Raw genomic sequence first — 19,769 nt, forward strand, 5'->3', positions numbered from 1 at the left:
TACATACGCGCCTGGCAGCCCGAGTGACGTCATTCAACCAGGGCTGAGGCGTGGTTTTAGCGCGGCGGCATTTGAAAGGGGCGATCGTGTCCAGTGTTTGTAAACAGATAGAGTTGAACCCAGAAACCAACTCTTCAGTATTCAGACACACAGATGCTGCAGAATTATCATCACAACGAGTCGAAAAAATAGAGGAGAACCGAGCAGGAGACGAAGAATTAAACATGCGAGAGCGTTGGGGCGGTGCGCACAATTTAACTGGACACTGCGTGGCAATATCAAACAGGATCGGCATGTGATCAGAGAACACAGCGTCGCAAATGTCCAAATTAAAAACACACAAACCATACGAGAGCACTAAATCGAGTGTATGCCCGCGTTCATGTGTAGAACCACACACAGACTGTACAAAGTTAAATGAGTCGATTATATTCAGGAAGCTCCTGGAAAGCGGCTCGTCTGGACAGCAGGTGTGAATATTAAAATCACCCACAATAAGGACACGATCATATTTGGGCAGGATTTCAGCCAGAAATTCAGAAAAGTCAGTTATAAAGTCTTTGTGGTACTTGGGTGGTCGATAGATGACGGCACACAGGACGACATCAGAAAGACCCAGTTCAAACATGCACAGTTCGAAGCTTGAAAAGGAGGATTGTAGGCGGATCTGACGGCATTTAAAGTCATTTTTAAAAACGACTGCTAATCCTCCTCCTTTTCGACCGGACGGCCGTGGGGAATTAAAGTAGGAACACTCCGGAGGCAGAAGTTCATTAAGAGGGGCGGACTCACCGGCTCTCAGCCATGTCTCCGTCACACAGAGGAAGTCCAGTCCGCGGGAAGTGAAGAAATCCTTCAGGATAAAAGTTTTGTTTGTCAAAGATCTTGCGTTCACAAGACCGAACCTGGCGGGGGACAGCACGTCCAAGGCCGCAATTAATCCGGGTGGGGCCCGACACACAGCCCGCAGGTGGCGGTGATCCACACCGCGCCTCCGGGGGCGGGGACAGCAGGAGCGACGACGGCAAGCTTCTTCCTCCAAACCAACGATAGGAACCAGCCAGGAGCCGATCGGATCGAGCGAGCGTGGGTGCAGGAGGAGACCGGATACCGCACCATTCCTCCTTCGGGGAGCCACGGGAAGCCGGGCCAGGAGTGCCCTAACTTTCACCAGCTGGCCGCCACGTTTACCGCGGCGCCGGAGACGCTTCCGCCGGGGGAGAGGAGCCAGGGGGCGGGAAAGGAAGGCAGGAATCCGGCCAGGTGAAAAAGCTGACTGGGACGTCGAAAAACCAACGTCGAAGTTGATCATATCAGTGGGAGAGGGGCAAAGATCCAACAGTGTTTGGCGGTCATACACAAGCAGTGAGCTGACAGAAACGAAAATAGACGCAAAAAACACAAAAACGAACAGAGCTGACAGCGAGAGACGGCAGGCCAAAGCACATACTGGCGCCATCTTGCATCCTATTGAACTTGATGCAATTAATTAATTAGCATATTAGCATGTTAACATTAGCATGCTGGGTTATTTAGCCAAGTTTACTAGTTTACAAACGACTAAGAGTCATATTTTGGTACTTGACACATGCAAACTGTTAGCATGCTAGGTTATTTAGCTAAGTTTACTGGTTTACATACACCTCAGAGTCATATTTTGGTATTTGACACACGTGAACTGTTAGCATATTAGCATGTTAACATTAGCATGCTAGGTTATTTAGCTAAGTCTACAGGTTTACATACACCTAGGAGTCATATTTTGTTACTTAACACATGCAAACTGTTAGCATGCTAAGTTATTTAGCTAAGTTTATGGGTTTACATACCCCTCTGAGGCATGTTTTGTTACTTGATGTATGCTAACTCTTAGCATGCTGAGCGGCAGTCTCCCCCCAGCACATTCTCTTGGAGCTGGTACACTTTAAGTGCCAACTTAAACGCTCCTGAAATACCAATATTTTGAGATGTTGGTCAGAGTCTAAAAGACTTTTTGGGAAGCTGCCATTGATCTTTTTAAATGAGTAGAAATAGTGCTGTGTAGCCACAATATTTGCAATGTCTAGGATTAACCGAGCATGTTCTAGACTACGTACATTTTTAAACATTTGAGAAAATGTAGACTAAAGAAAGTGTGTTGGTATACAGTCTGGGTGAGGGTGGGTGTACAAAGACGTACGGGATGTACTTGGCATCAAAAACGAGCACATAAAGGAAAGTTAAGGCAAGGGTAGGAAACACAAACAGAGAAAGCTGGGACGGGGCTGTTAGCAAAGAGAACTAGCCTTTTAGCGTCTTCCTGTGTCGAGATGCTCCTGGCAGGCCGGGAGCTGCTCAGCTGTATCGTCGTCCTGTCTGGTGCTGCAGCTTCACCCGCATCTTTCTCACAGCTGATCTGTAACTCAGGTCTATCCCAATTTTCTGCCAGCGGCGCCAACTCGGACGCAAGTCCCGTCTGAGGAACGTTCCCCAAGCTGTCAAAACTTCCCGCTTTTGACGTCCCGCTCGGCCCTTCAGTCTCGCTGGCATCTGCGCTTTCAGTGTCTCCAGAGTCTTGGGAGACTTTGTCAGGCTCTGCTTTAAAAATCTCGTCTGTGTGTTTTGGACTCTGGGGCTGTGGTTGGGTTGTCACCACTGCAGGTTTGGGAGGATCAGAGGTCCCGAACATTGAGCCCAGTTTCATGCCAAAAACTGATGGCCTGGACGACGGTTCTTCCTTTGCCGACTGATTTTCATCCTGGAAGATTCCTGCTGAGAGACTTTTAAAGCCAGAGAAAAGACCCCCCTCAGTCTGTGGCAACTGAGCTGCTTTGGTATCCCCTGCTGGAGATGACGAGGAGAAGAGTGTTCCAATCGATGAGGTTCCTTCAGCAGCTGCAGACAGAAAGCCAAATTTGGGGGCAGACATTACTGGTATGTCAGAAGGGCCTTTGCTTTGAGGGACATGGTCTTGGCTCTCAGGAGGAGGTGCAAGTGATACTGCTTTGTCAGACCCAGTGGACTCTTCAGAATGTTCTCCGTGTATATGGTGTTGAACATTTTTCCTGGATAAAACTGTTTCTATGTCTGGTTCGATGGTAGAACTTTCTTTTCCATCTTCTTTATCAGTTTTTTCTGCAACCTCCACCAAACCTTTTTCAGCGACTGCGTCCTGTGCAATTTTCACATGTCCATCAGTGTTCTCAGGGACCAATTCTGCATTTGGACATCGTCCTGATTCAGAGTTGATGACGGAGGGGAGGGGTTCCTCTGATTTAGTTGTCTCCGGACCCTTGAATATACCTAAAAGATCATCTGTGAGGGATTCAGTAGCGATGCTACTCGGTAGGCCAAAAAAAGAGCTCTTCTGTTGTTGTTGTGGTTTTTGCGGTTGCCGAGGAGCAGATGATCCGAACAGTGAACCAGGCGAGCTTGAGAAAAAGCCCCCAACAGCTGCTGGTTTACTTGGTGCACTGGAGGTGTTGGAGAACATGGACATGAAGCCAGAAAAAGAAGTTGGCTCACAGGGCTTCTGAGGTCCTGGGTGTCTGGGCCCAGGCATTCTTGGTCCCCCCATTCTTGGACTTCCCATTCTCGGTCCCACCATCCGTGGTGAAGGCATTTGTTGTCCTGGTGGTACAGGTACTCTGCTTATACCAGGTCTGAGTGCTTGCTGTGGTAGAGGCATAACAGGACCCAATGTTGGAGCCTTAATGTCTTCAGATGTCAAAGCTACTTGTGGGCTTGTACTAGCATGTTTGTCCTCGCCTGCTGCCAAAACCACTGGAGCAGAATTATTCCCATCAGAGTATTGCTCCAGTCCATGTTGAAGTTCCACACAAGATTCTCCCAGCTCCATATTTGCTTTTGTTGTTTCTTCTGCAGTCAGTTCGAACGTGGCTTTCAAGTCTTCAGATGTTTCTACATGTGAAACTGCAGTCACTGCAAAATTTTCTTCCACTGACTCTGCAGTAGTTTGCTGATTAACAACCGTCTCGGCTTGTGCTACAGTTGCTTTCTCAGGGGTAACACTCTCTTTATCATCAATTAATTCTGATGGTTCCATCGGTTTTTCTACTTCTACGGTTTGTTCTTCACCAGGAGCTTTCAAATGTTCATTTGATTGCTTGACAGGAGTTTCTTCTTCACTAAGAACCTTATTATGGACGCGGGTTGACTCCTCCACACTCAGAGATGACTCCTGCTCTTCAACAACAACCTTTTGTTTCTCTACCTCAGAAACGGTTCCACCTTCAATACCAGAGATCCCAAGCTCCGTTTCAACCATATCTGGTCTAGCATCCGTGTCAGGACTATCCGTAGTACTTTCTGGTGTTGGCAGACTGTCGGCTACTTTTGATACCAAATGGTGTTTGCTTATAGCAATGTCAGAATCATCATTAATACTTTGAATTTCAGTAACTTCTTTATTGATTTCTACAGACTCGTTTACTTCTAGACTAGTTTGGTCATGTGATTGTGTGTCTTCAGTCACTTTCTTGTCTTTTTTATATCGCATGGCGTCACTCTCTGGTAGACTGATCATCTTTGGTGTATCCAAAGTAGACAAACTATCTACCTCAGAGACATGATCAGAACTTTGTAGGGTTTTACTGTTTGTGTCCTCTTCTAGTTGAAAATCAGTTTGCTTGGTGGCTTCCAATGTGGCTACCTTATCTGTGGCTTCTTCCGAAATACCTTCAGTTTCCAGAGGTGTTGCTTGTTCAGCTGTGTTATTCTCCTTCCAAGTAACAACTGATTCAGGCTCTGTTTTGTTCTCATCCAGAAAAGACCTTCCGAACAGGCCAAACCCAGTTTTGGATTTGCTGCCATCAGAACTCCCTCCCAGTGAAAACACAGAAGAAACTTTAAAGCTACCGTCTGACTCAGGTGTTTTTAAAACTGTAGGCTGAGCTGCTGATGCTTGCTGGCTTTGTCCACCAAACATAGAAAACAGTCCTTTTCCTGGGGGCTCTGAACGTCTGGGTCCTGTTTCTCTTGGCACAGGCATTCTTGGGCCACTTTGAGGTGGAGCACTGGGACCTCCAAACTTGGAGAACAGGCCTGTGCCCTGGCTTTCTTTATGTGAAGAAGAACCTTGGAGGATTCCCCCAAATAAAGAAGATCCAGCACTAGCCTGAGGAGGACCCCTTGGACTGGCTTGCTGCTGAGGGGCAGGTCCACCAAACATGGAAAACAAGATTTTTCCTGGAGGTTCTTTGGGTGGAAGACCTCTAAGTGGAAAGGTTCCAGCAGTTGGGCCTCTGGGTCCAGCTTGCGGAGTACTACTGGATCCAAACATTGAGAATAAACCTTTACCTTGAGATTCTTGAGGAGCCGATGAGGTAGTAGGACTTTTGGTGGCAGGGGAAGTGGAGGTATTGGTCCCACCAAACATTGAAAGTAAACCTTTACCTTGAGGTTCTTGTGGAGCTGTTGATGGTGTAGGACTTTTGGTTGCAGGGGAATCAGAGGTATTGGTCCCACCAAACATTGAGAGTAAACCTTTTACTTGTGGCTCTTGTGGGGCTGATAGGCTTTTGTTTCCAGGAGAAGACTGTGTGTTTGAGCCACTAAACATTGAGAGTAAGCCAGTGCCAGGTGTATCTTTTGTAGAGGAGCCAGGAATAATACCTCCAAGTATTGATAGACCAGATTGGGAAGAGGTCTGCTCTGGACTTACATCAGCGCTGCTAAACATGGAAAATAAACTTTTTCCCTGTTGTTCATCAGGTTGTCCAGCTTGAGGTTGATCAAGCGTGACTTCTTCAACAGCTTTGTCCGGACTGACTTCAGAAGCAGGTAAATAAATTAGATTTTCACTTTTATCCACAAGTTGTTGAACTTTTTCAGAGGATTTTATCTGTGTGAGTAGCTCTTCCGATAAGACATTTTGGGGGGAGACTATAATTTCAGGCGATTTAAAATCTGAAATAGTAATTTCTTCCTGTGGCGCTAACACCTTTTTGGGAGACTGTGTATTTTCAGGCGATTTAAAATCTGAAATTGTTCTTTCTTCCTCAGGTGCTAAGACTTTTTCGGGAGACTCTGTATTTTCAAATGGTTTAAAATCTGAAATTGCTATTTCTTCCTCAAGTGCTAAGACTTTTTCGGGAGACTGTGTGTTTTCAGGCGATTTAAAATCTGAAATTGTTCTTTCTTCCTCAGGTGCTAAGACTTTTTCGGGAGACTCTGTATTTTCAAATGGTTTAAAATCTGAAATTGCTATTTCTTCCTCAAGTGCTAAGACTTTTTCGGGAGACTGTGTATTTTCAGGCGATTTAAAATCTGAAATTGTTCTTTCTTCCTCAGGTGTTAAGACTTTTTCGGGAGACTCTGTATTTTCAGAGGATTTAAAATCTGAAATTGTTCTTTGTTCTTCAAGAGCTGGGTAGTTTGTAGGTTCTTTTTTGAGGTTCTCACACATCAGGTCCTTAATTGGCTTTAGATCAACATTCGTAAAATCTGGAGACAATATATTGTCAACTGTTGGCACAGAAACGGCTGGGCTTTCAATTTGGAGATCAGGCTCTAGGACAGAGGATTCTGCAGTGGAAATGTCTTTTGTCAAGTTGTGGTGACTCTGCTTATCAACATTCATGTCTTCTGTCGAAGGCTCAGATAAGCAGATTGTGGTGCCTGGACTGGTGGCACTTGTACCACCATCATCCAAAGATACATCTTTCTGTGCCGTCTTATCAACAGGTATAGAATCTTTACCCTCTGTTGGGGGGACGGCAGTAGGAGTGGGCCCTTCATTAGCGCAGACTTCTGACATTTCAGGCATATTAGATTCTTTGAGCTGGTCCTCAGTGGTCTCTTCTTCTGGTGAACTTGCAGCTGAGACAAATATGTGAGGTAGTCGAACATATGATCGAGACTCACTTTTTATGTCAACTTGTGATACAGGTGATATGTCTTGATTATTAATACCAATGTAGATTGACCTTGGATGGGTTGTTGTATCCTGTGATATGTTGAAAACCTCCACATATCCAGTATTTAAATCTTCAGACATTTTGACTGAAGGCTCCCCTAAAATTGCTTCACTGAGAACAACTGCAGGAGGTGCAGTATTGCCAAGTTCATACAGTGAAGAATCATTGCTTGGTGTCACAGTTGCTTGGCTTAACTGTTGGGTATCATAGGATGGCTGAACCCTGAAATTGGAAATGTTTGATTCGTCAGATGGGGTTGTAATGAATTCTTGAATGTTCGAGCTTGATGTTAAAATGTTTACTTTGTGTTGAGATTCAGAAATGTGTGACGGTAGAGATGTTAATTCTGTCTGTGGCATTGAAGATTGACCTTTGGACAATTGAGATGGCAAGGATGGAAATCGTACATCTTCTAAAGCTGGACTTGGAGAGCTAATTTGTGTTGGCATGGTCATATCAGGAGAAACGGCAACAGAATAATCATTCACTGCAACTGTGACCTGAGACTTCGGGTCTACGGGTGTAGACCCAGTTGGAGTGGAGTAGGGCATGATTGCAGCTGGCTTTCCACAGACATGTGGTTGTGAACCAGGACCATCAAACAATGAAACCAACCCCTTGACAGAAGTGGATCCTGTTTGAGATGAAGCCACCGCTTCTTGTCTTTGCAATGCAGCTCTAAAATCTTGTGGGCCAATTGGGATTAATGGCACTGGGTCATGTCTTGTTATGGTTTGTGAGACAATAGCCTGCCTTTGTGGTTCCAAGAAGGGGTATTGTTCTGGTTGAGGCTGTGTTGATATTTGAGGGAGTGCTCTTTCATTATTGGTTACACTTGCCTGTAAAGATTGATCATTCCCAGAGTTTTGGGAAGTATCTATTTTTTTGTTTTTAGGTGCTTGAATAATGCCAAGTCTAGGTGATGGTTGATTGTTCAGAGATGGAGAGGACCTAATAGTTTCTGGCACACACTGCTGTGGAGTAGGAGATGGCTGTTGATGACATTGTGTAACACTGTGTGAGGACCCTTCTTCAGAACTTTCCACAGTTGGCTTTTTGATAAGAATTTTGGGTCTAGAGGTCAAGTCAAGACTTTCATCCTGTCTTTGCCACAATGTAGACTGAAATGTGACTAAATCCTTGGGTGTCTTGCAGACTTCCACAACATACGGACTTGTGTTGGGAGGAGTGTAATCATTTTTCTTTGCCTCAAAATATTCTGTACTCACTTGTTGATATGTGAGGTTGTTGGAAAAAACCATTGATGAGCTGTCCAGGGTAGCTTGAGGAGCAACATTCAGCGGAGTTTGAGTCATCATGAAATTAACACCTGATCTTTGTACAAATTGAAGTTCTGTTCCTGGATTTCCTGGGTAATACATTATAGATTGAGTGGTGGTCTGATCATAGTGTGATGATGTTGGCGCTTTAAAGGTTTCACTGCTTTGTGGCGCACCTGTTGAGGTGGAAACTATTCTATAGTCCTGATGCCGGTAACTTTGATACAAAGCAGACACAGAAGGTGGGGAGAGATCATTTACACTCTGATTTTGACAATTAGTGGTCTTACTCAGAGGATCCACTGTTAGGTCAACTAAACCTTGCAAAGTTTTCCTTTTGAGTTGCCTCACAGTTTTCTCTGTTTCAAGCATTTCCTTCCTTGCATTCAAGTCAGCGAAATTGATGGGCTGTCCATCTTCTGGTTCAATGTAAATATGAGAAACGTCGGTTGTGGTCACACTGTCTTTGGCAGAGAAGTCAACTGGCTTATTTTGCTCTTGCACAGACTGGAACTTGGTCTTTGAGGAGGAGAATGCCTCAATACTATGGCAGGTGGATATCTGCCTATGCAGTGTCTTGGTTTTGTTAATGCCACTCAAGGTTATCATTCCTTCTTGAGCTGGATCTACTTTAAAAACACGTTGAGGTAGCTTACGGCAGGTGGGTTCTTGCTGTGTTAGTTCAACTACAAGAGGAAGACCAACAGAATCCTTTCTAGCAGCCGCTCTTGCACTTGGCTTATTGATCAGGGAAACAGCTTCATGAAGACTGGAATCGGGCTCCCTTGTTCCAGGTGCGGTCTGGGGTGGCTTGGGTGACATATCCAGTGGAGCACCTCTTTCAAGACCAACTGAAGTAGACGTTTGACATGTTGGAACTGTCGTTGGCGGCAGTGAGTTGAGACGATTTAACCACAGAGGGACAGTAGTTGTCCTCTGCAGAGACGGTTCCTGATGTGGAATCCAGTCATGAGATTCTTGAGAAGGAAGCTCTTTAATGAGTGGAACGCCAACAGAGTTTTTCCGTGCAAGCTCGCGGGCAGTGGGCTTGCCTCTTGTTAAGTTTATACCTTTGGTCAGTACATCATCTGCTCTTATGTCAGGAACTACCTTTGCTAAATTGGCTGATTTTGAAGACATGTCAAGTGTAGCCTTCACTGCATTGGCTGGTGCTGTGGTTTTGTGCTCGGTGGATTTACTTAAATGACACAGATGAAGTGACATTATGCTGCCATTGCCTGGTAAAACATCCTCTCTCTTAACTGAACAGTCTTGATTATCTTTAAGATGAGAATGGTAACCCTCATAAGGGAGGAGATACATATTCTCTGTTTGCTGCCCTAAGATCTCTGGTACTTCTTGATATGACAGATCAAGAGATTCATGACGACTTGGACTCTTGAGTGTCCTATCAGAACTGAGAGGTTTTGTCTTAGTCAAGGATAGTGCTTTACAGGCTGTATCTGGATCTTTTGGTTGCACTGTTAGTTGCTTTGGCGGGCCTTTCATCTTGGCAGACATATCTAACACGGCTTTCACCGAGTTTGCTGGTACGGTGTTTTCCTGGTGCTGTGGTGCCTTCTCACTAAGCCTAAAGGTGGTGGATGAAACCATTGCTCTTCTGCAGTCAATTGGAGTCTGGTGTGTCACTATATTTCCATGTGATTGCCTCTGAACGTTAACAGCAAAGTTTAGTTGTTTTTCTTTTGCCTTTACTTGTTTCGCAACAGGGCTCATTTGGGAAGAGGTAGGTAGAGATTGCATTGATCCATATTTGGTCTCCAGGGTGAAACATTCATAACGATTTGTTTCATTAGCAGAAATGTGTTCAGCAGTGGAAGACACAACTTTGTGTGCATCCACTGGTCGCTGGATCTGCATTGAAGATTGACAACCAGTTTCAATCTGTGAATCGGCCGATTTTGGTTTGCTATGAGTGGGTCCGTATGTGGTCTGCGAGACGGGAGAATGGTTCATTGTAAGACATTCTGATAGATGCCACTCATCCATCTGTTCCTCCGTCTGTTTAGTAAGATCTACAGCAATCTTGGCAGTGAAATCTACACTTGCCTCCCTATCCATCTGAATTGTTGCCTTAATTTTTTTCAACTTGTATTTTGTAAAGTCAACAACGTCATATTTTTGCTGCGAAGATTCTGTTTGCACATCTTTTTGATTTGAATGTTTTTTCTTATCGCTTGTTGAGGAAAAATCCAATAATTTTTGACCCACCAAAGGGCCAAGAGATGAGCCAATGTAATGATTCCTGTTGTACAGCTGATATTCAGTACTTGCCCTGGGATTTAGGATATGTAACTGTGGTGGTTCTTTGCGTGGGGATTTTGGAATTGAAGACTGAATTATGGAAGGGGAGCATGGTCGCTCTGCTGAGCAGCCACTTATTTTGTTAATGTCGCAAATCCCAGTAGTCTTACTGGCTTGTGATAATTCCCGGGGCTTTTCTGCTTCAGACTGCTGCCTCGCAAGCCGAGGTCTCTGCTGAGAGGAAACACAAGACGAGTTTACAGAAGAGGAAACGATTGAACTCTGAGTGCTAGTGGTCTGCGCTGAAGGAGTTAAAGTAACATCTCGTAAAGTGGGGAGTTTCCTTTGCGCAGGTGTTGGTATCTTTGACGCTGATGGCATCTGAGGAAGGTTTCTGGAAATGTTTGAAGACAACTTGCTAGCTGTTGAGGGCAGAAGTTGACAAGATTTACTCGTATCACAATTAGTGGCTTTTGGAATATTTGTTGCAATATTTGAAGTTACAGAGTTCGATTTTTTGGAAGATTTGTCCACAGGTGAATCATCTGCATGTGCAATCCGGATCTCAGGAAGAGGGTGATGGTGATTGGGGGACAAATGTCTGGATGCCCTTAGAGAAGGAGTTGGGGATGTTGGCTTATCTTTCATCTCTTGATTCTTCCAGTATGGACCTCCATGTCCCCCTTTGAGGGATTTCATTGTAAGATCAGCTGCTTTCATTGGCAGCTCGTGGCAGCTATGAGGGTTTTCTACTGCTCCCACTGTGATCTTCTTGAGCGTGTACACAGTAAAGTCGACAGGGGCATCGGACTGTGAAGACAGAGATTCCTGAAACATTTGAGAAAAGCATTCCAAATTCATATTCATGATTTTTTCACCCTTTTGTAGTGCAGACGTTAGATCCACTGGTGCGTCTGAAAGCGTTGAGTTGGTCGGAAGGGGTACTGGAGACCAAAGACCCTTTTCTTCTAGACAGAGTGGTATTTTAAAACCACACAACGTCACCTTCTCCTTTTCTTTTTGTGTCAGAATGTTTGCAATGTTTTCAGTAATGTTGCTTAGAGCCTGGACTTCTTCTGGTGCAGCACAGGCATAGAGATGTCTACCTGCTCTGTCAGTTAAAAGAGAGTAGATATAGTCTTCATTTGTGTACACATAATATCCACAGTCCCCGGCTTCAGCTGGCCACCACATGCCTTGCTCCAACAGAGAAAGCCATTGTTGATACCATTCCGTGTCCTCAAAGAACAATTCATCATCACCCATCGCTGCAGCCCCTGCTGATCTGCTTAGATCCATAGCGCCACGTGTTAGATCTACTGGACCCTTTTTGTTGGCTAGTTGTTTCAAAAACTCAGTGGCTGATTTCAAACTGAAGTCATCAACTTTTACATCTGTGAAAGAAACAGCCTTCTGCACTATGTTGCATTCTGTGAGAGACTGACATCGATTTAGTTTGGTCTTGGCCTTCTTTGTGGAGAGGTTTAGACCCTCAGCTCCCATAATCCAAGGTTGTCTATTACTGCCGAGGTCATGTAAGTGGTCACAGCTATTCCACAAATGTTTGTCTCTACAGCTCATGTCAAACAAAACCAGGTCTTCATCTGGTTCCAAGAAGCGATTTCTGTTTTCAAACAGTTGGGAGGCCGCATCCTTCCAAGGATGTGACGGGACATTAAATCTACCCATGTCCATCACAGTAGGACTCAGCCATGCGTGACTCTCCCCTTGGTGTGAGCGCAACGTAGTAGTAGAATGTGTTTGGGATTCTCTGTAGCTTTCCTGAGCTTGACCCGCCAGAGCTTCAGCGAGGGCATAGTCGTTTAGCTGCTGCCACAGAAGAGCCTCAATGAGACATTGATGCTCATAGAGCTCGGGTGGAATCACACCATGCTCTGTGAAGTTGTACATAAGGTCTTTGTAGCCATACTCATCTGCTGTCCCGTACAGGAGACGTTCGATTTCCTCAAAATAACGCTGGGTGGGAGAGACTGTAGGATCTTTACAGACCTGCTGGGGCGGTTCCACTGAGGTACCAACACCTGTAGCAACAGCAGTACTTGAAGGTATATCCTCCTTAGTCTTTGACAGGAGACGGTTGAGAAGGCCTTTTTCTGTTTCCTTATCAGGAGCAGGAGTGGTGCTGTCACCAGAACTTGGTTTGAAAATGCTTGATAAAAGACTTGTAGATGAGCTATTTGTGTTGCACGGTTTTGTCTCAAGCTTGCCAAGGCTGGATGCTGGTGGCTTCTGGATCTTTGAGTCCTCCTGGGTGCCAAAAAGACTTGATAAAAATCGCCTTTGAGGAGTTTCTTTTGGATCTTTCTCTGAAGCTAGATCAGGTGAGGGTTGCATCTCCACTTGTTTTGACCTCTGAATCTGAGGACGTCCCTGCCCTGCATGCGCTGGCTGCTGGCATTGTGTTTTTTTACCGCTTTCCTGTTCAGCAGGTGAGGTTGCCTGTTCCACATTAGCTGAAACTTTGTTTAACAAGCCAGATAAGAGCCCACCTGATTCAGACTGGGCGGGGCTTTGCCCTGGTCGACTTCCTTGACTTTTAGGAGGTTCCTGTGGTGCATTCTCACCTGATGCAAGCTTCAGAATGCCTGACAGCAAACCTCCGCTTTGACTAGTTTGTTCTGTTGCAGTCTGTTGAGGACCTATCGTTTTTCCTGCTGGTTGCTGCTGTGGAGGTGGTGTTTGACTAAACAACCCAGAAAGGAAACCTCCTTGTAGACTGCCTTGGGACTGTGGACTAGCCTTTTGATTTTCAGATGCAGCAATGTTTGATATACTGCTCTTTTTAGACCCTGTCTGTGGGCTTGATTGCTGTGGTGCATTATCTGTAATCGTTAATTTGTTGAACAGTCCTGACAACAGGCCGCCTTGTTGCGGCTCGGTTGCAGAAGCAGCAGGTTGTTGGGGAATCTGGCTTTGTCTTCGCAGTGGTTGCCTGCTACCTAGCTGTTGTTGCTGCTGGTTGGGAGGACCAACAGATGGTTGCTGCTGTGTTGGAGGAGGTCCTGAAGGAAAGAGTCCAGAGAGGAAACCTTGCTGATTAGGTGGTTGGTGCGTCGCCTTAGGACTTGCTCTTTGCTGATCTTGTTGACTACCTAAAGGAGTAGTAGACGGTGGGGCACCTGGATCTGTAATTTTGCTTAAGAATCCAGTAAGCATTCCTCCAGGACTGCTTTGGGGCTGCTGTGGAGGTATTTGGTTTTGTCTGTGTAAGTTTGGTCTAATGCCTGATTGCTGAGGTGGTTGTCGTCCTAGTGGAGCACTTTGTTGCTCGTTTTGTGAACTTGCAGGAGCCGAGTCTTGGTTCCCGATTCCAAAAAGGCCTGAAAGGAAGCCTCCTTGTTGAGAGGGTGTTGTTTGTGGCTGAGATGGGGCTGAAGTAGGTTCTACAATCTTGTTAAAAAGCCCAGACAACAAGTTACCTGGCTGCTGATTTGTTGGCTGTGCAGCTTGGGGAGCTGAAAGTCCTTTCTGTGTGTGAGAAGAACTGTGTCTTGGTGTTGTAACTGTTGCTTTTGGTTGATTTAGTTTTTCTTGATCAGGCTTTTGTTGATCTGAGGCTACTTCTATTTGCTGCTCAAGCTTGTCAGAGGGAGAAGCTTCAATTGAACCCGATTTACCTTCTCCTAACTGAGTAGACTCAGAGCGATTTAAGTTTTGTTCATTTTCATTCCTTTTTAGGGTTTGGTTAGCCTCTTGACTGGCGGGAGCTTGCTGAGAACCAGTGACCGAGTCAGTTGCTTTTTTTAAGAGTCCAGACAACAGTCCACCAATAGGCAGCTGTGCATTAGCAGGTTGTTCTTGAACTGGTATTTGCCCAGATTGGCTTCCTGGCAAAGTGGACGGTGGCTGATTTGGAGGAGCCGACATGTTGTCAGAGGCAAATTTTAGAAACCCAGAAAGCAATCCTCCTGAAGGTTGTGTTGTAGTGTTTTGTATGGGAGAAGAAGACTGAGATGATGCTGAAAACAGGCCTGAAAATAGCCCTCCCATTTGAGGCTGACCGTCCCCTCCTTGGGCTTTCTTGGATGACTCTTCCGCAGGCCCTAGTTTCAACAACCCAGAGAGAATCCCTTGAGGCTGAGAGACTTCTGGTTGTGATCTGGTTTGTTCTTTAAGATTAGAACATTCCTTTGTCGTGGCATCAGAATGACAAGATTTATCTTTGTCCGACAAGATTTGCTCGCTGGACAATATTTCAATCTCATCAGTGGTACCACCTGATCCCTCAGGGATGTTTTGCTCAGTATGCATCTCAGTGAGACCAGTAGGTTTGGTTAGTGTCACAGCAGGAGGCTTTTGGGCGTATATTGCTTCCTTATCTGGTTCACCCTGGGCTACCTTAAACAGGTTTGAAAACCAACCGGTTTCTGCGTTTACTTTTGGGGTACTTTCAAGAAGCGCAGCGCGACTTGGTGAGGGGGTTCTCGTGGTGGTTGGGGTTGGACTTTTTGTTGGAGCGCTGGTATCCTCCCCAGCTGCAAACTTAAGAAGCCCCGATAAGACGCCTCCCTCAGATTTTGTCTGGTTTGCTGTGGAAGTGTCTTCAGCGGAAAAAAATGGGATTTTGAGTTTGCTGCCTAAAAATGACTCTTCTGCAGGTTTAGGTCCAAGCTGTGCTGAGGTTTCAGGAGGATTAGTAGATATTAAACTTGAGAGAGACTTCCTAAAAGGACTGAACAGGCCCGTATCATCCGAGCTGTTTACAGGTTTTGGTTCATGTAAGATACGAGCTCTTTGTTGAACATCAGGTAGCTCACCAGATGATTCAATCTCTGGAAGAAGCTCTACTGATCCACTTCCTGTATCTGGCAAAAGATCAACTGACTCACTCCCTGACCCTGGTCTCATCTCAGATAGAGGTTCCCAATTGGGACTAGCAGACCCGGGCAAAGACTCATTGCTTGCAGCAGATGTACTTCTTTGCTCTGATAATTGGGGGGATGGCTCTCTTGATTGAGGGGTACTGGAAAACAATCTTAAAGGACTGAGGCGTCCAAACACAGACTCTAACCCAGAAGTGGTCTGGTCAGCACTAGCATCTGTGCTACTAAGTGTCGGATTAGCTTCAGCTTGCCGAGTAGGTTCAGATGACTGAAAAGGCATCAGAGACTGCAAAGAAAACTTCTTCTCGGTTGGGGGCTCCTGAGAGGCGGGCGGAACAATGGCCACTGGGGGTGATGTGCCACCACTTTTTGGAATGAAGGAAAGCAACTTGGAAATTCCAGACTCGGGCTGAGGCCTCGCCTTGGGAGAAGACGTGTCTGCGGACGTCGTTTTTGAGAGTTCTGTGGCTCCTGGGCTACTTTTTGGGATCATGGAAATACGTTTTAAGATGCCAGAGTCTGCTGCAGGGGCTTTGGGAGGCGCTGTGGTAGCTGAGGTATCTTTTGAGCCTGTAATTGAATTGAATAACGAAGTCATGACGTTTTTAACATTAGATATTCCTTGTTCAGCCACTTCTTCCTCAGGTTTGATGTCATTACTTTCTATAACTTGCTCGGCTTTACTAGTAGACGGCAATGATGGCAGTTTCCGCCTCACAGGTTTAGACTCATAGCTGTTGATCTCCTCCTCTTTAACAGCCAAGTATTCAGACACTGAGTTCACTAAGCATTTGAGTTCATCCATGGGGTCTATGTAGTCCTCACTGGGTTCCTCTACAGGCGACAATAAATGATCTTGTCCACTTCTTCCTCTGCCTACAGATTTACCAGTATAGTGGTATGACTCGTACTCGTAAGTAACATCTTCAGAGAACATCAGGTCGTCCAGTTCCTCATCAGATCCAAAGGAGTACTGCATTCCGTCTGATCCCACAGATCCATATTCATTCCTCAGTCTCATCCTGGCAGCTTCCAGAGCGTCCTCTTCCTCACGAAACGCTGCATAACTTTCCTCTAAAGCCGTCTTTGCCCACAGTCTTGTCTTGTAGAGAAGACCTTCTCTGTCCACCTGCTGGTGGAGATGTTTGACCGAAGGAATGATGTCAATCTCAGGCGGGGAAGAATCATCCTCAAAGCTACCCGCTTCCCTGTTAACCAAACGGACTTCTCCGGTACCGAGGCCGCACCGGCGTCTGATGTCAGGGGCTTCCCTTTCCTCAGGTGAAAACGCATCACATTCGACTGTCTGGTAGAACCTGCTGCCTTTGGACTGGCACGGTCGGTCAGTGATGCGGTAGATGATGCTTTTGTCTTCATCCTCCCACATTTTCTGCTCAGCATCCAAGTAATCGTCCAAGACCACCGAGTCAGACACTTTGTATTGGCCCTCCCAATCCTCCACACCCATTCCGGAGTCAACTGGGATTATTCTGACGCCATGCCTACTGCTCGGGCGTCTGGGTTGAGCGCAAAGTAAAGGCAGTGGAAGATGATGCAGAGAAAAGAACAGAAAGAAACATCAGACAGAACTTAAAACAGAAGAAGACAGGAAGCAATCGAGTGGCCAACGAAAAATGGCAGAGCAAGTTTGATGGATCTATTCCGGTCTGGTTACCTGGACCCCTGATGGTCTGGATAGTCCATCTCGTAGCTTTGCGCCGAGTCCGACTCCCGCGACAGGTGCTGCTGCTGTACCTTGCCTCCTATCGGGTACTGGTGCATGGACGAGTTGGTCTGCGAGGTGTTGTGGAAGCGCGGGGGTCTGCTGCCGGTTTCACTGCGGTAGTCGCTGTCATGCTCGTCCACCACACTGTCGTGGTCGTCGAAAGCTGCGGACAAAGACGGCAACAGGTTGCGGTCAAGCACTTGCACTGGACACAAAACTAGTCAAGACTTTTATCAAAAAATTTGCAGCCATTTTCTGCAATTAACAGCGTGCAATAACAAGACGGTAAATGTTAGCAACACTCTAAACAATAACATCAATAACACAAATGACGTGTGGTTAGTGGGGTATCTTTCACATCTCAACTGATGCGGTACCGATTCCCAGGTACCAGTACTCAAGTGTACCAGTTTGCAGTACGTTTGTGTGTTATAGAAGGTCATGAATTAGTTTAAAATTACAATCACATTTTTAGGGTGACTTAGTAACATGTTGTTTTCTTCTGAGTAACATTTGCAAGTATGCATTCACTGCGAGGTGTGTTGTTGTAGTCTGGAAGTAGTCTTTGCCATCAATTTGAATCCTACAAAGTGTTTGTACTATAAGTATTGTCCTTACTACACAGCAGCTGTTTGATTGTAATGTGCGTTCATAGGTGTTAAAATCACTCATTAAAATCGCTAATGCTAATCAATAGCATATCTATGGCACATCCAATGTAAGCTAGCATCAAGTGCATTTTGAAAAGTGGAGCCTTACTTTTGAGTGCTTATTTGGCATTTAAAATTCCAGCAATACACTCTGCTACGTATACGCTTGTTTACTCGCCAAGTGTTTGATGTCACGTCAACAATGGTATTAAATTATGATGTTTGATTTTAATTGAATCAGTAGTACCGACAGAGTATAGTTGGTACCTGTAAAAGTACTATATATATATATATACACACACATAAATACGACACGATATGTATATAAATATATACGTGTGTCTCTTTGTCATCACATAAAAATACTGGTTACTGATAGTGCAAAACGCACACACACACACGCGCGCGCGCACACACACACACACACACACACACACACACACACACAAACACACACACACACAAAGAGAGAGAGAGCCAGGACCAATGGTTTGAAGAGAACTAGCTCTCTCTTGTGGTGACTACATGAAACACACCCAGACTGGAATGGAGGTGTGAATAAGAAATATTGACAGCAGTTTGGTGGAATACACATGACGACTAGGAAGTGAATGAATGAATGAATGCGTTTTTTTCTCTCTAATGACTTTACATTGAGAAAATTATTGTGCATTCACACCAGGTGGGGAAGTGTCTTGCCCAAGGACACTATGGCAGTTACCAGGATGGATCCAACCTGGAACCCTCACATTTTCTGGCTAGCCGCTCTACCATCTGAGCCACGGCGCCCCAATGAAACATTGAATTAATGAAGCAATGAATGCATGAAACGATAAATGCACTAACCAATGAAGCAATGAATGAATGAAGCAATGAATGAACCAATTAATGCATAAATCAATGAATGCATGAACCAATGAAACAATGAATGAAGCAATGAATGAACGAACAAATTAATACATAAGACAATAAATGCATTAACCAATGAAGCAATGAATAAATGAACAAATTAATGCATTAAGCAATGGATGAACCAATTAATGCATAAATCAATGAATACCTGAACCAATGAAACAATGAATGAAGCAATGAATGAACAAACAAATGAATGCATGAAACAATAAATGCATTAACCAATGAATGAATGAATGAAGCAATGAATGCATGAACAAATGGAACAATGAAAACATTAATGAATGAAGCAATGAACACATGAACCAGCGAATGCATGAATCAATGAATGAATGCATAAATGAAGCAATAAATAAATGAATCAACAAATTAATGCATGAAGCAATTAATGCATGAACCAAAGAAACAATGAATGAATGCATAAATGAAGCAATGAATAAATGAATGAACAAATTAATACAAGAAGCAATAAATAAATGAAGCAATGAATGAACAAATTAATGCAAAAAGCAATGAATGCATGAACTAATGAATGTATGGTACAATGAAAACATTTACGAATAAAGCAATAAACACATGAACCAACGGATACATGAAGCAATGAATGAATGCATAAATGAGGCAATGAATAAATTAACACATTAATGCGTGAAGTCATGAATAAATGAAGCAATGAATGCATGAACAAATGAAACAATGAATGAATGAAGCAATTAATAAACGAACAAATGAATGCATTAAGCAGTAAATCCATGAACCAATAAAACAATTAATGAATGAACAAATGAATGCATGAACAAATGAAACAATAAATGAATGAAGCATTGAAGCAATAAATGCATGAACAAAGGAAAAATGAATAAATGAAGCAATGAACAAATTAAACAATGAATGCATGACACAATAAATGAATGAACAAATGAATGCATCAATCATTGAATGAATGAAGCAATGAATGCATGTACAAATGAATGAATGACTGAATGAAAGATGCAGTGTTTAGAACCTGAAGTCCTGCAGGAACAGTATTAGATTTCAAAATAAAAGGCGTGTGTACGTACGCTGTTGCTTGCATCCAAAGTAAGTCCAAGTGCCTGACGGGCAGCAAGAAAAATGTTAAAAAAAACAAAAAACCTCCAATCAACTCAGACTGAAAAAAAATTATTTTGCCGCCA

At 44.5% G+C, this 19,769-nt stretch overlaps 2 protein-coding genes across 9 annotated transcripts in view; both read right to left on the reverse strand.

The window, feature by feature from the left end:
* The window catches only part of LOC133620333 (protein unc-13 homolog B-like), a 115,949-nt gene extending 99,566 nt beyond the window's left edge, over positions 1–16,383 (reverse strand). For all 8 annotated transcript variants that reach the window (XM_072915988.1, XM_072915993.1, XM_072915985.1 and 5 more), the window contains exon 1: positions 2,286–16,383. In XM_072915988.1, coding sequence (XP_072772089.1) covers positions 2,286–16,327 — 14,042 coding nt within the window. In that variant the 5' untranslated portion in view covers positions 16,328–16,383. The remainder of the gene's footprint in view (positions 1–2,285) is intronic.
* LOC140679807 (protein unc-13 homolog B-like) overlaps positions 16,356–19,769 on the reverse strand; it is a 33,458-nt gene continuing 30,044 nt past the window's right edge. The window contains exons 7-9 of the mRNA XM_072916028.1: positions 16,982–17,195; positions 16,543–16,823; positions 16,356–16,435 (exon numbers count right to left, since the gene is read on the reverse strand). Of these exons, the coding sequence (XP_072772129.1) occupies positions 16,356–16,435; positions 16,543–16,823; positions 16,982–17,195 (575 nt within the window). The remainder of the gene's footprint in view (positions 16,436–16,542; positions 16,824–16,981; positions 17,196–19,769) is intronic.

The sequence above is a fragment of the Nerophis lumbriciformis genome, linkage group LG24 (genome assembly GCF_033978685.3).
Source record: "Nerophis lumbriciformis linkage group LG24, RoL_Nlum_v2.1, whole genome shotgun sequence".
NCBI classification, from domain to species: Eukaryota; Metazoa; Chordata; class Actinopteri; order Syngnathiformes; family Syngnathidae; genus Nerophis; species Nerophis lumbriciformis.